Source organism: Anser anser, assembly GCF_964211835.1.
Source record: "Anser anser genome assembly, chromosome: 1".
Lineage (NCBI taxonomy): Eukaryota > Metazoa > Chordata > Aves > Anseriformes > Anatidae > Anser > Anser anser.
Genome location: NC_139720.1, coordinates 69,062,080 through 69,080,384, shown reverse-complemented (window position 1 = coordinate 69,080,384; position 18,305 = coordinate 69,062,080). Strand labels below are relative to the sequence as shown.

The 18,305-nt window shown below is 36.2% G+C and overlaps 1 protein-coding gene across 6 annotated transcripts in view; it reads right to left on the bottom strand.

Moving 5' to 3' along the window:
• Positions 1 to 18,305, bottom strand: part of PIK3C2G (phosphatidylinositol-4-phosphate 3-kinase catalytic subunit type 2 gamma) — a 323,563-nt gene that overhangs the window by 156,697 nt on the left and 148,561 nt on the right. For all 6 annotated transcript variants that reach the window (XM_083808728.1, XM_083808727.1, XM_083808726.1 and 3 more), the window contains 3 exons: positions 15,901 to 15,964; positions 11,059 to 11,184; positions 5,585 to 5,618 (listed from right to left, as the gene is read on the bottom strand). In XM_083808728.1, coding sequence (XP_083664854.1) covers positions 5,585 to 5,618; positions 11,059 to 11,184; positions 15,901 to 15,964 — 224 coding nt within the window. The remainder of the gene's footprint in view (positions 1 to 5,584; positions 5,619 to 11,058; positions 11,185 to 15,900; positions 15,965 to 18,305) is intronic.

Sequence of the window (18,305 nt, the reverse complement as noted above, 5' to 3'; positions counted from 1 at the left end):
TTACCTCATTTACTTGTTACATGCTTCATTCTGTCAGTGGTGAGGTGAAAAAGGTTTCCTGTGTGTCAGGGATCTGCTCGTCCTACAAGAGCTACGTGGCTAGATGGGGCAAGGTTAAAAGTCTTCACGTAGTTACAGGCAGTGTCTGTGAGACACACACAAACACCAGTGAAGGAAGCTGGGAAATTTTCTTCCTTTTCTGTTTCTCTCTTTCAAAACTCCATCTTTCACCCAAGAATTTGCAGAATCTGTGCCCAACTACGGAAACTGAGCCAGTTTGGAAGCAGGCTCTGGTGGGCACTGCAGACTGGTTCTGTTGCTAACATGGCGTGAAGGGTGAAGACAGCAATGGGGCAATCAGTCTGACCACCAGCAAAAGGAGATGAATGAAATTTCAGCGTAATTTACCTAATTAATAGGAGATCCAGCATGATTCTTCTTATGAATACAGTTCCTCAGGTGTAAGCAAATGTCCAAGTATGACTTAATCTACAACTACAACAGTTTTTCCTACATGTGTTTTCTTACTTGTCAGCTCTCAGTTTAAAACCACCCAGTGGTTTTTGTGCCACAGTCAGCCCTTTCCCTCCTCCCCCCACTCTTCACTCATTAAGCCTGGTGGCAATTAGCTAAATTAGAGACAAACATCTTGGCTAGTCTGTAAGCGTCCATTACTCACAAGAGGTGGTCAGCAGCTTTTCACTGTATTTTTATGAACTGCTGAATAGGATTTGGTACGCTGAGACTACACAGCCCATTCATGAAGCCAGAGAGCTTTACTGCTTTTAATGACTAATAAATCTTACATGAGAAAGGATTATAGCGTTTCGATGATTTACATAGCAAAGGCTGTAGACTTCCTATAGCAGATCCAAAGTTTTAGGTATGCCAGAGTTTATTTTCCAAAAAGGTGTCCCATGCATAGTTAATCTCCAAGGGTATGATGAGTATACTACATCAAAAAGTGAATTGTGACTGAGAGTAATAATCTCACAACTGAAGCCTCAATTTATTGCTGGTATGGATTTATTCAGCATCACCTTCTCACTGCTCCACTGTGGAAATGAGATGAAAACAAGGGAAGAGAATTTTAACGACAACTGCCAGATGTGTTTATTTCTGACACATGCTCCTTGTACTTGAAGTTTGAAGGCATGAATTTCACTGTTGATGAGAAACAGAACAACCCATGCCATCCCTGAAAATGTAAATGAATATACCTGCATGTACTTTCAAGAGATAGTGAGGAATATACTAGCTTATTCCTTATTAAAAAAAAAAAAAAAAAAAAAGTACTTTCTTTTTCTTAGTCCAGTTTTACAATTCACATATGATTTCAGTATCAGACCTTACAACAGAGTAGGCACTTTGCTAGCAGATGATATCAATTTAATACATATTCAACATGACCTGTCTGATTCTGTACATGTTTTCTCCAGGTAAGACACAACAAATATCTGGTTGAAAAGAATTTGGATGGAGGGATTAAGATTCTTGTGTCACCTTAAAGAAATTTTGGAGAACTTGATTTTGACATTACTCTTTCCCACTTATTTTAAGAGAAAGGCTCACCCTCAAGATTTAGCTGAGGTGCTAAGCAATGTGAATTAGACCACCATCAGAAGAAAATGAGTAAGAAAAAGGCAAAACATGAAAAGGATGCAATGCCAAAACTGATCAGCTGAAGTTTCCATGCACCAGTATTTTTGTTGTTGTTTCCTCCTGTTAACTGAAGAATCCTGTGAATTATCTTTTGAAAGAAACTTAAAAATCTGCTGTTGTCCTAGTACTAGTATACAAAATGTTTTTGCAACTGATTTTTTTTTTTTGAGGACTGGGGGATTGTAGTTATACAAAAATTGGTCTTAGTTAAACAAATCTTGTTAAACAACAACTTGACTTTCAGGAAAACATATCAAGATGTAACACAGCAACAGCTTAAAATTAAAGAACCATGCTCAAAATTAAAAACAATGCAGGAGAGGCTTACGGAGATGAAATATATTCAATAAAAGCTCTTGACATTTTTCTACGCTCTGAAAACAAAAAGGAATCTTTCCAAAACAAAATTATAATGGCTTTGTCCCAGGGAAAGAAGGAAGAGTTTTCTATTTAATATAGGAAAACTTTAAAATAAAGCTCCCATTTTCCTCCTTCCTCCTTTTATGTTTTTTTTTTTAATTTTCTTTGATAAATATTTTTATGACCAGATCTAGAAGTAACTATCAAATCCAAAGCTCAATCAGTGAATCTTTACACCCTCAAATGTAATGACAGCTTCATTTCGTTAAATATATCATCATCAAGGCATCTGTTTTCTACATTCACTCAAAAAGATAGAAATTCCAGCAGTTCTGATAGAACAGACTGTTGGATTCAATATCACCAGTTCATGGTGCATATTGGACTTTCTGGTACTGGTCCCAGAGAACTACGGATCAAGTTCCAAAAGCTACTTATCATGTCTGATCCGGTGAAATCCTTGCCTGAAGTCACAAGGCTGTAGACAGTATATAAACATTCATTCATCAGCTTTTGAGAAAGGCACACCAAGTGAATTTTATACCAGCATGCAGCCTTTTCATACTCTAGATTGCAGTGAACCGCAATGTTAAATCTCTATTAACTTGAATAATCTTATTCTTTATTTTCTGGGCAAACTATATACTGCAGAAAGGTGATAATGTCTCATATTTAAGAAAAAGAAACCACATTGAGCACTCCAACATTAATATGATTTTCTGAGGACTTCATACAGGGAACAGAACATGATCCATACTTAGATGTAGCACGGATGAGTACTGCTCTGTTCGCAGCAACGGAATAATTTGGTCTACAGAGACAACACTGTTAATAGAACCAGTTATTGCAACACTAAATCAAGGCTTAAGATTTTGAATATACTCTCTGACCTGCATAGTCCATGGTGAATGACTAACATTAAACCTCTGTTAATCTTTTATTAAAGAGAAAGAATATAGCAGTTTCTAAACAAATTATTAAGTAAAACTTTCACTTTGATATTATCTTATATCCTTTTCTCTTTTGTGGGAATGAGAAGCTATAATGGAGAGAAGCAAAACACCATTTGGCAGTCTTTTATGATACTCGAGGTAATAACTATCACTTGGGGGAAGGAGGAAAACAGCAAAAAATATTAGCTGAAGTAATTGATTATTGCTCCTGCTGTTTGAGTTTGATCCTGCTTTCTTGAAGATAAGCATGAACACAGAAAAGAAACAGAAAAGAACAGAAAAGAAACAGCACAAATGGGAAATGCAGCCTGTCCCCTCAACTGTCAGTGCTGACTTCATTTGCAATTGTGCTGCAAGAGACATGCTTTTTCACTTCCCTTAGGTCCGGAAAAACTTACCTGCCCTAGGTTAAGATCGTGATTTTACTTTTCTTTTGGGTCACAGGCTTGCAAATTTTTGCATGCATGTCATTTAGCCAGCTAAGCATAATGAAGTAAAAAGAGGGCGGGGAGCCAATGAGGTGGAAAAAGGAAACATAGGTGGTTTCACCTGGAATGCAGGTCTTACCTTCCAAGTGATTTTTACTTCTAGCCTGAGCAGGTGAAAATACCATCTGAATTCCTCTCAGGCTCAGTATCCCCAGGATGGGAGATACCATGGCATCATCATGAAGGTGAGCACTGAGGTGATTGTGACTGAAGAATGTTCTTGATCCCAAAAAGAACAGATGTGTGTAATGCTTTTATCCACTTCCTGGGCATGAGGTCTAGGTTCCAGTAGATCAGTTTTGGGCATTGCTCTTTTACATTTTTTATTTTTTATTTTAAATCAGACATAACCTTAACCACAGGCTTTGATATGAGATCAAGACTTTTTGTTTTAACATGTTGGCCTATCTTTAAATATTTTGCTGGCTTTTACAAGTTTATTTAGTAGGTCTAGATGTAATGCATAACACATAGTGTGTTAATACATACATGAAATGTATATCAATGCATGTAATGGAATTTTTTGGTTACCCTGGAAAACTTTGAATGTAGTCTTCTACACAGAATTACTAATGGCCTGGCAAGTTCTGACTTGCAATCAGTAAGTTGCAGTTTCTAATATTACATTACTAAAAGGACCCTACAATTGTTATGAAATTAGGGTGTGCCGAGAACAAATAGTAGTATAAGTATTCACAGTTAAAAGTTTCCTGGCATAAATAAATAGGTGCAGAAAAGTAGAGTCAAAAGCTGAGAGATTCCTTTACTTTTACTCAAGAAATCAGATTTTCCTTGAGGAAGCTACTGATTCAGTGAAGCCCAACCTTGGAAATATCTTTTAGTAGAGAAATGTTTCAAATCCTTTCCAGACAGGTTTTCTGGAACAGTGGGTGATTTCCAAGGTAGATGTTCATTAGTAACTATTAATTCCTTTTTGTATTCAAACATTTTTTTCCATTAGTAGTGTTTAAGGGATAAATGACTATACCCAAGGGAAAATAATCCTATAAACTCCTTACCATCCAACTCCTCCCTTCTACACCTACATGTTCTTCCCATACTCCCCTGGTCCCCTAGCTGCTTAGCTTTTCTTGGCAGTTTACAAATATAATTGCTGTTTCTTTGTTTGCTGCTCGTGAAATTGAATAATGGTGAAACAACAAGCCTGGCATTTGGAGTCCTTCATTTAAATCACATCTGTGTTTGAAATACTGCTGCAACCTTTGTGGTTTGTTTACCTCTTTACCTCTCTGGGCACATTGCAACAAGAGCAGCTAAAAGACGGAAGGAGAAAAAGTACATCTTTAAACAGACACTTTTTTCCTCAAACAAAACAGACAGACTGCCATTCTGCAGCACATCTTGTCTCATCCTGAAATTCAGATGGCTGCCCCTTTGAGAGCGTCAGCGTAGTGCTCTGGTTACAGGTCGCAGGCAGCCACAATGGGGTAGGGCAGGTCCTGAGCCCTGGAGGTGGCTGTCACCACAGGGAACCCAACACAGACACCCATGAGAGGACAGACTCCTGCTCATCCCTCAGCCTGGGAGCAACTCTTTAGTAATGCTAACAGTACTGGGGCAGTGATGCTAAGTGGATTTTATGTGAGGGATTAAATCAGGTAGGGTCTATCATTTTGTCCATTGCTGTTAATTAACCTACTTTTATGACAGTATATCATCCCAGACAACACACTGTTTACACAATGAAAGATGACGAAGAACTAAAGCTTAAGGAAGGAGGAATGAAAATTACTAGAGCTGAGGAGAAAAGCCACACACAAAATTATTTTTTCAGGCTTTCAGGAAGTTCCTTATTTTCCCTTTTCTCTACATAAAAAGTCAGGACTAAGGAGAGCTACTAAAAATAATATTATCATTGCTACTATGACCACCACTAACTATAATATGTTCTTTTCATCCTCATTCACCAGATTAGTTTTGGGAAATGCTATGTTTCATTTATATTTTTGTATCACTTAAATTTTTATTTAGCATAATGACCATGTAACTGAATATGTAAACATCTGCAATATGCCAACTAAAACAGTTCACTAATACAAACGAACAGCAAAACATGTATTTTCTGATGACATCTTGAATTTTTTAAAAATAACACTTTACCTTTGTCCGCTGTTTCCACACATTGAAGTGAATTCTAGAAAGATAAAATCCAAAGGGAAAAAGTAATCAGTTACTTCAGAAAAGAACAGATAGCAGCTAAAATGGTGTTAGGAACAGTACTCACTGAAAATAAAGTTGTTTGGGGTGAGAAAGGGGAACGTTGTTATGATGATATTGGTCATGACTGGGATCCAGGGCCTACCTTCCATCTCTAGCCCCTGCTCCCTCTAGCAGCTCAGACAAGTTGCTCAGGATGGGATTTCTGGCATTATTTAAGCATGTCAAAATACAAAGAAGCACTTAATCTGCATTTAAGGTGCATACACATCTTCAGACTTTGTATTGGTTTTGTAGAGATAAGAAAACCCCGTCCATTCTTTTGCATATCTTGTATACACAAATACCACAATGCCTCGGCCTGCTCAGCCAGGTTCTTGGCCTCCTCTCCAAGCTGAGGAGCACCAACTTCCTGCTCAGGCAGCCTATAGGCTGTGTTCCTGCACCAAATCAGTAAAAATAGGTATGCCTTCAAAGGCCTTCAAGCAGACAGCTAACTAGAATTGACCAACAGGAAATACCAGGCACGGTGATCCAAGGGTCATTTAGGCCCTGGGTGCCTAACCACGGCTCTTGATGCCTAACATCCAGGGCAGTACCTGGATTCTTGCTTCAGGTGCCCCAGTGCTGTGGATGGGAACTGCTGTGTGCTTATGGCCTCTGAAAGGTCAGGTAAGTTATGTAGCCTGAATTGACCGGGCTAATTTTAAAGATTACTGTTTGTTTATTTATTTATTTATTAAAGCTGCTCTACTAAATTCTGAAGTCCAATAGCTGCCACAGTCAGGCCTCGCTCCAAGCTTCTCAGACACTGGGCAAAAATAAATGTTGCTAAACTGCATGTACTTTCCCCTCCACACAAGAAAATCTGCTGGCACCACATGGAGCTCAGCACCAAGCCGGCTTCAGCTCAAAAGCTTCCCCTGCTGGCAGCTCAGTCAGCCCTGTTTTTGTTTGGCTCCTGCATCAGACTCTCATTTACCAAGGTGACATAGAAGTACGTTACTGAGGTGTGACTCAGCCAGAGAGTCTGTCAAGGTAATTTGGTGCTTCAGTATGCCCATGGCTTGTACTATAAACCCATGTCCCTGCAAGGTTTATTATCCTTTGCAGTCATTAATCCCTCTGCAACAGGTTGAGGATGCTACATGTTAGTACACATGTATTCAGCAAGAGGCATCTTAAAAATGGCATTTCATGTGGATGTGACATATGAAGTGCAATGCTCAAAGTACATCATCCCTCAGGTACCCATCTTGGAGTTGTCAGCAGTTGTCTGGTAAATATGAAGAGAAGTCAAATGCTTACTTGAGGGGAGAAAAGCAACCTCTGTGTTGAGAAATATGTTTTCACAATCTTTAAATGCAGCAAGACAAATGGGAATGGAGACCTTTGTTCAATTCTCTCAAATTTTGGAAAGTAAACAACCTTTTGGAACAGCACTTATAATTTCAACGTAGTGTAGCCCATTTAACATACAGTGGATTAGTGCCTGTTCTGGCAGGATCTGATCTCATAGGACTTTTTGTAAGCTGCTGTAAGAAAGGAAGAAAAAAGAGAGATGAAAAACATTAATTATACAGCAGGCCCAGTATTTCCCCTGAACGGATTTTAAAATCCCAGGGTTAGGTTGGTCAGAGACTGAATGAATCACCTTTATAAAGAGACACAATCAGTTAAGAAGAAACTATCAGTGGTGCCAGTTGCTTTCATAATCTCTTAGCCACACTGGAGGAATTCATGGTACTGGCAATGAGGCAGTAAGGAGGTAATAAGTATAGTTTAATTGAACACATATTTGAAGAAAGTTGTGTGTTTTTTTTTCTTTTTTCCCATAAAATGACAAATAGAAACAGATTTTTATTTTTTTAAAGTAAGCAAGCACCCATGTACAGATATGTATATCTGTACATACCAAATAGCAAATGTGTATTGCATCCTATGTAATTTACATTGGAAGGAGTAAGCAGTAGTTTCCCTGATACATTATGTGCACACAGAGCTTGCCAAATGAAAATGTTAGAAGGCATTCCACACAAAATCATACCACGTTACACTAAAGTAGCACGAAAAGATGGTGAAAAGGCAATTAGAACTTTTCTTCTGGCATTTTGCCCTTACCCAGTCTGTAATGCTGCGGTATTTGAGATGTGACAGGTAGCCTCAAATTTCATTTCAGTATTGGTGCAAATTACTTGTTTGTCTGAGAAAAGACTGATCCTTGTAGCAGTTAGGCACCCTTCCTCTCTTCCACCCTAACAAAAAGTCTTTGGGATACTGTGTTGATGAGCATAATAGAAACACAAAGCAGATTGACAGGATAGACTAATATGGCAAGATTTAATCACTTGACCAAGACCCGTAACTCACATTAAATACCCCTACACTTCAGTGTAAGATTGACTTGAAAAGGGATTGGAGGAGTTGGTGCTCCATCAAGCATCCAACCAGGGAGTACTAATTCTGGCTACATACGTTGATACAGAAAAGAGAGCTGGTCTATTTTCTTCGTATAAATATTTGTAAACGTGAATAAAATCTGATTTGTTTTATACATATATATACACTATTCTATATATAATGTAGTTTTATATAATGTGTAATCTCTATTTTCATAAAATTGAGCTGCATTTGAGTTATAGAACATGCAGAAATATACTTTACTGCCTTATGACATTTATACTTCTGTGGCTGCTGAGCAAGATGAGGCTCTTCATAGACTCAGACCTGAACTTTTTATAGATTGCCAGTCTAATAGACTATCCCAGCACTTATTTCTCAGATGAGTAAGAAGCATATAGCAGCAGCATTTGCTGGTGCAGGAGCAGTTCAACTCCCCTCCCTCAGTTTGTTTGAAGTCAGCTGTTAGTCAGGTTTCCTTCACCAGGTAAGGGACTAAGGGGAGAGGGGTGTCAGTCAAGGTCATAGACAGCCTTTATAGGAAGGTTTCAAGGGACAGGCAAAAAGTTCAACTAACAAAGCCTGAAAGGAAATGTTAAAAGAACAAAGAACTCAACATCTTAAAACTGTATTTCTTTCAAAAAATATTAATAATAAAAAAATAGTAACAAGCTAGTCAGTATTCTTCAAGAGAAGTGTGAAAAAGTATTTTAAGACTAGTGATAAAATATTCAACTTTAACATTCAAAAGAGTGTATTTAAGAACAGTATCATTTCGATGAGCAAACACAATCATTTTATCATCACCACCATCACTTAACATTTTTACTCTCTGGAAATTCCAGCCAGGACCAGCACTCTGCTATTCTGGAGAATGTACATATAAAGAAAGGCATTCCTTTCTCTGAAGAGCTCATAACTGAAATAGATAGAAGACAGAAAAAGGAAAGAGTATTACTTCGTCTATACGAGGAAGTACATGGAAATTGGTTCAGTAGAACCTCGATATACTGGAGACAGTCTATATAGCAGAGCTGGAAATTCCCCAGCATTGGACACATGCAAGGGAATGAGCAAGGGCAAGCTGGAAACGCTTGGAGCAGGTTTTATTTTATTTTTATTGATTTTACACAACAGAATAGATCAGCTCATAATTCAATTATTTGCCTAATAATAAAAATCAGTTTGTCTCTAATATTAGAATAGTATTTGCATGACAGTGACTCAGAAGAGAAGCAGAAGCAAACATGATCAACCGAAACATTAAACTTAAGAAAGATGACCTACACTCTTAGTTTTTTATCCCATCACCTTATTCTTCGTGTCATGACAGGAGGGACAGGCAATACTAACTGGGCTACTAATTTGTCTCTTTGACCACTATATCTGTCTATTGGAATTCAGAGAGGATGGGACTGAAAATGGACTCACGGATACTCAGTAAATATAAGCCAGTCATAAGAGGCAGTTTACATACTGGATTCACCAAGCTGACCTGAACACACGAAGAGAAAATACACTAAAACAATTCTCATTCATTTCAAAAGAAACCTTTTAATAAATTAGTCCCAGTACTTTACTTCTGCTCTAATTCCTTCCTAAAGGAGACTATCTTCTATTACTCCTTTCTATCTGTTTACAGGAGCAAGCTCTTTATCCATCTCTTAAAGATTCTGGGTTGACAAAATACTTTTCTCAAGGGGAAGATATTGATCTGCCTGACATCTCTGAGGACAACCTGAGGTTTAACTGAAAAGCAGGCCTTGTTATTACTTTTATCTCTTTCTCTACTGTATTTGCCCTCTAATGCAAAAAAATCCCTCTTCTTAAATGGAGATACTCTCATCTCCATTTGATTCAATAGCATGCCAGATAAAATGTGCAGTTAACAAACATGTTTATGCTGTTAGTTAACCAGAATAGTGATTTCTAATAATTGACACTGCAGCAGACACAAAAAGATTTAGGATGCTACACAGGCAAGATTTACAGTGAACCATGACCTGGAAAGAAAGCAAGGGAGTGCACTTAAGTGAATCAGCTGGTCAGCTCTGAGCAACATCATCATAACAGAGCTATGTTTTTTCTTGCAGCTTGGTCCTTAACAATACTTACCAGCTTTTCATCTTGAAAAAACATTCAGTAGTCTACCCTTCAGAGAGAAAGCACCCACATAACTAATTCTAGAAGGGCACAGCTGGTTCTGTCCAGGACCATGCTCAATATCTGCTCTGTGAGCTCTAGTGTCCCCTGTTCCAGAAACATATAGCTTTACTTACAACCCAGATCTGCAGAAAGCCGTCACAGATACTCTAGAGTTTATTTGCTCAGGTGCTGTACTATACCTAAGCTGGAAGTTACTGCTCCACTCTACCCCCACCTCAACATATGAGAGGAATGAACAAAGGCTAACAATGCATAGATTGAAGGTATTTTGTGAGCACCACTCAAGTCACTTCAACTGGCACACTGTTTTTTGGCGAGTCTTCTCACCTCTGAGTGAGAACCTTGCCCCTGTAAAATGATGAGCATTTAAGGGTTTGAACCTGTCAAGTGTAAGTGCATATGAATGACAGGATAATTAATTTGCTGTATGTCACTCCTATGACATGAGAAATGTTATAAAATGAATTGTTAGCTTTCTCCAGTTTCATGTATGGGACCTCAAACTGCCTATCAGGAATAATTAAGTTCCTTTTATGTAGTTAAGCATGTTTAATTCACATTCACCGGTTAACCCAGTTAACATTAGATAGCCCACTGTTTACTTTTCCATCCCAGGTGTTAGACATATCACAAGACATGGACTAAAAGTCAATAGATAGAAGAGAAACAAGGAAAAAAAGAGAAAGAACAGCTTTGTAAGAAGGCAATGGTCTGAGAAAGCAAGCATCTTCTCAATTTGGCATACACACCTATTCGAGCTCCACTTCCAAAGATAAAATAGGATATCAGCTTGTCAAGGCAGCCTTAAGAAGGCTTTAGTGTGTGTGTATATATATATATATATTTTTTACCTGTGCTTTCACCAATGGCACTACAAGGAGTTTCTTGACTGCATCAGTAATGTCTCTGGTTTCCACAAAGCAGAGGATACTGCAGATTGCTTTAGCAACTTCAATCACGTTATCAACTTTATGCTGCTGATAACAAAGAAAGAAAAGAAGAGAAAAAGGTGGTTTTTTTTGGTTTTTTTTTGTTTTTTTTTTTAAATAGGCAAACAGCATTAGTTTGACTATGTCAAACTTGCTACTGATCAATAGTTTGCTAGGTATAGCTTTTTTTTTTTTTTTTTTTAAATCCAATTCCCTTCGACATGTACCCCATTGAAAACTGTGACAAATTTGCTAAGACTGATCTTGAGGCAAAATGGAGGTTTATCTGAACTTCATGAGTGTAGAAGCTCTGTAAGAAACTGCTTAGAAAATCTGAACCTAAATGATTCACAAACTTTCTGAGGTTTTTATCCTACTGTGAATCTATCCCCACTATTGTCTCCTACCCATCTCTGTGAGAGATGGCAGAGATCCATATTCCTCCTAAAAATAGTGACTGTGTGGGAGGCTGCATAAACTGACACCTGTGGACTGAGTGGTTTTGTAACTGGCTTTTCTGCAGAGTATATATATATAGATCAAACTATTAAATCTTATTGATAATAAATTCATAAATCTTTACATATTACCATATTAAAATAAATCTCTACATGAATAATGTCAGATATGCATTGGGGAATTCAAGAAAAAAATCTGAATCCCAAAGGAAGGAAAAACTCTTCGTAAGTATCAACTACTCTATGTTCAGGAAAATAAATAAATAAATAAAAATTTATGTGCTAAAAAATTTAAGTTATATGACTTCTTTAAACTTTAAAACATTCTCTGAAAAAGCAGAAGCTCTTCTATAAAATATTCTCCATGTTTTCCTACTGATAAACATTCCTTTCAGTCAGCTACAGCATGTCTATGTACTGATAAAGCCATTTCTCTAACTTATCCATTTCATGCCTTAAAAGGGGCATGAAACCAAACCAAGATGAAATTTCAGTTTTCAAGCTTAGGTTCTATATTCAGATAGTACTGAGAAGGTTAACACCTGTCATTAATACAAATAAATATAAAAATATATGGAGGTTACTAATTTCATATTTAACTGTATTTTTAAATGTAAGTTGATTTTGTTTGTTTGTTTAATGAAAAATAAAAACAGCAACACCTTTTCATACTAGAGGCTCTAGAGAGAAAAAAGCTATGGCTGCCTGTGATCTCTTGAGAACTTTGGACCTTCATTTGGTCTGAAGCTGATTCACCCTTTTGGCAATTTACAAGGAGTGCACTTCTCCCTCCTGCATATTTGTCTCCTATCACCTGGATTTTTTAAATTGAGCTCTTGCAGGATTTCCCCTCTATGCATACATACATTGCCAACAGAAGTAGGAGCCTTTACAAATGATACAGCTTTCTTAGCATCTATAACTATGACAAAACTAAAGCATTATAGAATATTATATGTGCTATATTATCTTTATATATGAATTATATATTATATATGCTAGTCTACTGTGCAGTTGAGTAAAAAATTATATACAGGTGTATATATGCAATTACTATACATATGGCAAATAAAATAAATACAATCTTCATTTATTATTATTTTTTGTTGTTGTTCTCTGCATGTGGATATGGATTATTAGAAAAAGGGATTTTACATTGATACAGACAAATACATGCAAGGGCAATTTCTGAGAAGTAAATGAGCATTACATGAAGACAAGTGTAATCCTTGAGTAGAGCAATAGCTACACTGCTGGAGAGAAAGAAACGCCCACATTACATATTTTTATATACACACATATATGCTGTTTCTCAAAGAGAGCTGGGTGTCTTGAGGAACATCTCTATTTCTGTATAATATACTATTCAGTTTAGAGATCAATTTAAAAAGTATTTAATGTTTTTATGGAAGTTACTACACCATATACCTTTTTTATACAGTAGCTACTTTAAGAAGCAGATTATACACCAAGGACAGTAAGCATATAAGAAAATTGTGTAGTACTAAATACTATGAATGATGACTTCTTTTGCACTCTCTTTTTAGATGTTAGCATGTACAATTTTTGCTTTTCCATATGTGCATATATCATTCTTTTTTTCCCCCTGAAATGAAGGAAGGCAGAGATTCATTTATCTTACAAAAGAGACTTTTTATATAAATTTCCTGAAAGTCAACAAGATTTATAGTCAACATCTTGTATATGTTTTTTTTTTTCCCTCTACATATGTAAATTCCAGCAGAACCTTTGAAGGATATTTTTGGGTTTAAGTTATTTATATGATATAAAAAAGCTATGTTTGCAGTCCATATTAAAAATTTAACATCTTTTCTCTCTATGTTAGTAGTATAGTCTGAATAGATTTAAAAATAGAGTGGATGTCAGACTATTAGGGCAATCAAAATGCTTAGTTGTCTGACTAGACAGATTCTAGGAACACTACATTTCAACCCCAACAGCATCAACTTCCACACCCATGAAACATCCACCCTACTGGATATCAGATATCCTAATAATTTCATTTCTCAATTTTAGAGGCTTTATCCATTGTAAAAATAAATAAATAAATAATAATCATAAAAAATTGCCATTTATTGGTCATTGCTAATATAGATGACAGTGGATTTGTCATAGAAGTCATGCATTGGTATCTCCATGGCTCTTTAAGGCATCCATGAATAAGCAGATTTGGAAGGAGGTAAATAAATAAGTTATTATTTTATTTTAATTTTTATTTTATTTTTATTTTTTTTTAACTGAGGATGTCAGGATCTGTCTGATTAAAACTGAGTGCTTATGGAAGTTCCATCTGAGCAAAGAACTTAAGCAGATGCATGTGTACTTCTGAGCAACTCCCACTAGCTTATCCACACTGAGTGTGAATTGTGTTTAAGAAGAAGTGTCCCATCTCTCTGCAATGATGCAGGTTCTGGTTTCAGAATAATTATTCCCATCTAACCTTGGTATAAAGTGCAGTTAAAGATCACAATTTTAAACCTTCTTAAGTGAATCTACTAAGATTTTAGAGAGAGAAAAAAAGTAAGCAAAGATTCAAAGAATGAGTCAAGGGTTCTCTTTTTTATTTTTAAACAGTATATTCGTGGCTATAACTTATTACATAACTGCTCCAAAATTTTTCAAGCCACTTATTAAAGCAAAGCAGTAACACTAGTTCTTATTACTGTTAGTTTGAAAAAGGCCTATATGTTACAATGCCTCTGATTGAAAACATCTGCATGGTGATTTGACCTATATCATTAACTTGCAGCTTTGTTCTTTTAACCAACTCACATAAACTTTATTTAGTGTCCTTGTGCAGACACCACCTTGAGAAAGGAAAAAAAATAACTACAGAGAAATTTAGCTCTATAGTAGAATATGCATATTTGTTGCATAAAATGAGTAATTGAAAAGTATTCTGTCTTCCCTTTATAGATAAATTAATGATCAAGTAATTGCCTAGTCAAGGTAAAAATCCTGAGCAAAACCAAATTTAACAGTGTTTGATTTTAAGTCTGAATAATATCTATATAGCACAGATTGCAAACTATGTATTGTAATGTATCATTAATTTTGAGACTATAGCTACCTTTAAATTTTGAATCCTTTTACTATAGGCATTAAACTTTCAAGTGAATGTGAGTAACTATACTGATGGGTCTACTTCAGTAAAGAAATATATATGCACATTTAAGTTTGGGGACCTTGATTTTTCCAAATGTCTATGACTGCATCCCATTTTATACACTAAAAAGTCTCCTTTGAGAGACTGCTTACAGAAGCAAAGTTCAGTGAATGACTACACAGTATCAAAACCAGAGATTTTCTTTGTAATTAGGCACAGTTCAACAGCTTTTGAACTTTTATGCACTTCACATAAACAAAAATGTAGAATACATTTACCTACATATATTGATATATATATATGTATTTGAGTATGTCTGTATGCATATGTGCCTTTATGTGTATGTGTATACACACATACTTGTATGTACATTTATATGTTTTCTGACTATTCAAAATAGCAACACCCGTGAATCAAGAATATCCAGAAATATTAAAAATTGGACTTTAGTACAGGTGACATTTCTGAACTGAAATAGTAATCTTAGGTTTTAACATATTTTTCAAAAAAAATCCACACCTCAGCGTAAGGAGTTAAAACTCATTTCTTTCCAGTACAAACCCTTGAAATTCAGTTGGTATAACAACCTGAAACTCAGATCAAGTAGATATTTGGTTTCTTCCAGGCTACCACTCAAATATGCATTTGTACTTTAGGTTTAAATGCTGCCTAAAACATAGTTAAAACTAAGATTTCCTTCAAGGATGTAATATTCAACTGGCAGCCCACAATACTTTAGAAAAAGCCCTTATAGGGCTTTTTTTTGCTGCCTAAACCTAATTCTGCAGTCTCAAGTTTGAATATATATTTGCATATACATATATATATATCCTAAATATGTAGACACTTGCCTGTGAGTTTGCAAAATCGAGGACAAATTTTTCAGATACAAAGTATACTATACCTCTACTAATTCCAAATATTATACTGTCAACCCAATTATACCGATTTTATTTACAGATTCCCTGATGCTTAGAAACAGTCATCTCTGATATTTTACCTTTGTAGCACATTCTTCTTAATCTCAAGTCTTGTTAATAGAATTTATACCCTTCAAAAGTCACGTTGAGCAGCCTTAATTAAAAGTCCTCTTTAATTGCATTTGAGACTGGCTAATAATTATATACCTTTCAAATTATAGTTAACGCTTTTCTGGTATAACGGAGTGAGAACAAATACCTCATTTTGCAATAGATGCTCCACTTGACCTCTGTATTTCATAATAACTGAGACAAGGTTCAGTCTGGAAATTGGAAAAAAAAAAAGAGAACAACATCAAATTAATAGCTATTGGATAAAGAGAACATTTATTTTCCTCCCCATTCTATAAATCAAAAATAGTTTAACTGACAGTGATTTTAACGTTGATATAAAATAAGGACAAATGCGTAAGCAGATGCCTGGTATTCATGAGCCTGGTTCTCTCTGGCTCTTTGGTAGCCATTTGCCACGAGTGTAGATGTAGATGTAGTATGTAGATGTAGTATGTAGATGTAGATGAGTGTAGGTGTAAAAGTCCTCTTTTACCTGGAGGACACAAGTTTCACAAGTGAAAGAACTACCAAAGTGATTTGCTATTTAAATGTCTATTTAACTCTAAATCCCATTTATTTCTCTAAGGTTAAGCATGTGCTTAAACATTACCTTGAAGGATGGACTTAAGTACATGCTACGATGCCTTGTTTCTCAATCACTTCAGGCTGTAAAGCTGCAGAGAAACAGGCGAAACATCTGCAAAACATCTGGAAAAGCTCTACATTTCAAAAGCCCATACAAGCCACAAGTATAAAAATGTGTATTACAAAAAGGGGCATAATTGTTACAGATTTCGTTAAACTTTATTTGCTTACAGTTCTAAAGTTTATACGCTCAAACTGTTTCAGCAACTGCCTTTTCCATACTATTACCACAGCTGTGAGTTGATTTTACATTGGCATTCAATTAAATCCTGAAAACTGGTTTAACTCATTGGGAGACATCTGCCACACTGTAGTCCCATGCCTTTGTCAAACTACGCAAGTTGCCACAAAGTCTGTGCAGGCAGATTGCTGTGCCTCAGCAAAGCTTCATTAAATTTTGTAGGGTTATGAACAAGAGCACAGGCCTTTCTACACTGAACTGCAGGACTGATGCTTCAGCTGTAAATCTTACCATTTTAGAACCATATGCTATCCATAACAGATAACCAGAGTCAGAGTTTTGCTTTTTAAAGAGTATTTGTGTCATTTTCTGTTTCCAATCATAATCACACTGTGTTGTAAGCACAGTGAAATTCTATTTGCCATTTAAAATGGCTAAAGTTATTGCATAAAGGAATACACTTTCCTTTTCCTTTGACAACTACCTCTGTAGGGTCAAGTTTTCAGAAAATGATAGGAAAACCTTAATTCTCACTTACACATCCTGCCCAGCCTTCTCTCTGGTAACTGGATACCTTAAGACCTTGATGGTACTAGGTATACTAGTTAAAGTATACGTGTGCTTTTATGGAAAAGTAGAATCTTCAATTTACATTCTTTCTTCGGTGGTTTATTTTGTTCGTTTGTTTGGTTTGGTTTGGTTTGGTTTTTTTGTTAAAATGTCACTTTCTCGCTGGCACTTTTCCCCCTCCTGTATGTCCCACTGTCCCTTTCTACTAGGGTTCACTCTCATTAGAAAGATTAGAGGGATCTTCCCCAGCATTGTGGACTGGTAGCTGAAAGTCATCTCAGCATTTTGATTACTTCAGAGCAAGCAGAATATTGTTTATGGAGGAACTGTGTGAGTCCTTGTGTACCTAAGCTGGGCTAGCAGCAATCAGAGCTTAGGGTTGCAACTATGGTCCAAAGTATAGGTTGTACAGTATGTCACTAGATTTTCACCATATATCATATGCTAAAAGGAGGAAAGAAGAGGAAATTTCACTGAAATTATCACGCAGAATAATAAAAAAAATCAGGTAGACCTTCCTTGTGGTAATACCAGAGTGCATTTCCCTGTAGATGCCTAATGTTCACCTCCTCCTACAGATGGCTTTGCCTTTGTGGCTTTTTATTTGCAATCTGCACTAGCCTTATCTAGCCAGGCAGTTTGAGCATTGAGAAGCTGCCTGGCAATTCCTCCTGTAATCCTGTTAAATCATAGCTAATACAAGTTGTTGCTTTGCTTTGACCAAGTCTCCAGGCATAACATCTTTTTCATACCATTACTCAGCTCAGAAGTAGTCCTGGACATATAAGCTTACCCTATTGCCTTGATGCACACAGTTAAGCATGCTTACTAGCATGCTTAGCCTACTACCTAAGGAAAAAAAAAAAAAAAAAGCATATTTTCCATCAGTTGATTCTACCCTAGAGAATTTTATATAGATAAATATATGTATAAAGTAGCCATAATTTTACATAAAAAAACAGAAAAAAAAATCCAACAACATGCAACAATGACCAAGACACCTCTAACTAATGTTATCCTGAATCTTCTGCTACTAGATAACTAATAATAGTCATGTTACTATAAATGCATGCCAAATACTTTAACATCTTTGACAGCTGTGCAGAAATATGATAACAGAAACATGAATTATGCAGAAATATGCTAACCAACAA